The following is an 850-nucleotide window of genomic DNA, read 5'->3' on the forward strand; positions in this document are numbered from 1 at the left end:
AACTTACTAGTGAACTACCTATTGCCATGAGAGGGAAGAGAGGTGCCGAAGCAGCAAGCAACCTATTGCCAAACATGCTGAGCAAATGTACAAAAATGATGAGTTGAGTCCTCCACGCATCCCAAAGAACAAAGAAGACATTTATTTGAAGCTGAAGGGGTCACAAAAATGCCACCATGATTGAGCTTGGGTTGAGAACTTTCTCATTGAAGGATTTCGTGTAAAGCTGATAGCAAGGCCCTCCTTCAACTAGGTCTGCTAAATCTCCCGCTATGATATCGAATTTTTCGCACACAATCATATTTTTCCCGTAGGATAAAAACACTACTTAAGTAGTAAGTACAAAAGATCATTCAGTAGCTAGGTCCTAATATATTGTCCTACAACCAATAACAAATTCTGTGGAGATGCTATATATGGAGTAAAAGACCAGAGTAGGAATAATAATATTTATGGCATAACAGTAGTAGTCGTGGATCGAAACTGTAAGTTGCAATTCTGCATATGCAAGACCCACATACTCGATCTCTAGCTTGGACAACCACTATGGATATTGCAAACCCTGAACTGGCATGGGAGATGAAGAACTCGAACAAGATTCACACGCGTGGGCACAAACCGGGAGCAGCCGGTTCTCATTCATCACCTGACCAACTCATGAATATTAACAATGAAACTCGGTACCAATGCCGCGCGGATCATCAATTATATAATGCAGATGATGTTACTGTAATTTCTGATCATATTTAGACAAGATCACTAATAAGGAGTTTGGGTAGGTAAGTGCTAATGGACTTGGGGACATATATATATATATATATATATATATATATATATATATAATAATAAG

The 850-nt window shown here is 38.7% G+C and overlaps 1 protein-coding gene across 1 annotated transcript in view; it reads left to right on the plus strand.

The window, feature by feature from the left end:
• The window catches only part of LOC101308521 (lupeol synthase-like), a 6,320-nt gene extending 6,136 nt beyond the window's left edge, over positions 1-184 (plus strand). Inside the window, exon 16 of the mRNA XM_004308432.1 lies at positions 32-184. Within this exon, the coding sequence (XP_004308480.1) occupies positions 32-184 (153 nt within the window). The remainder of the gene's footprint in view (positions 1-31) is intronic.
• The last annotated feature ends 666 nt before the right edge of the window (positions 185-850 follow it).

This window comes from Fragaria vesca, linkage group LG7, assembly GCF_000184155.1.
Source record: "Fragaria vesca subsp. vesca linkage group LG7, FraVesHawaii_1.0, whole genome shotgun sequence".
NCBI classification, from domain to species: domain Eukaryota; kingdom Viridiplantae; phylum Streptophyta; class Magnoliopsida; order Rosales; family Rosaceae; genus Fragaria; species Fragaria vesca.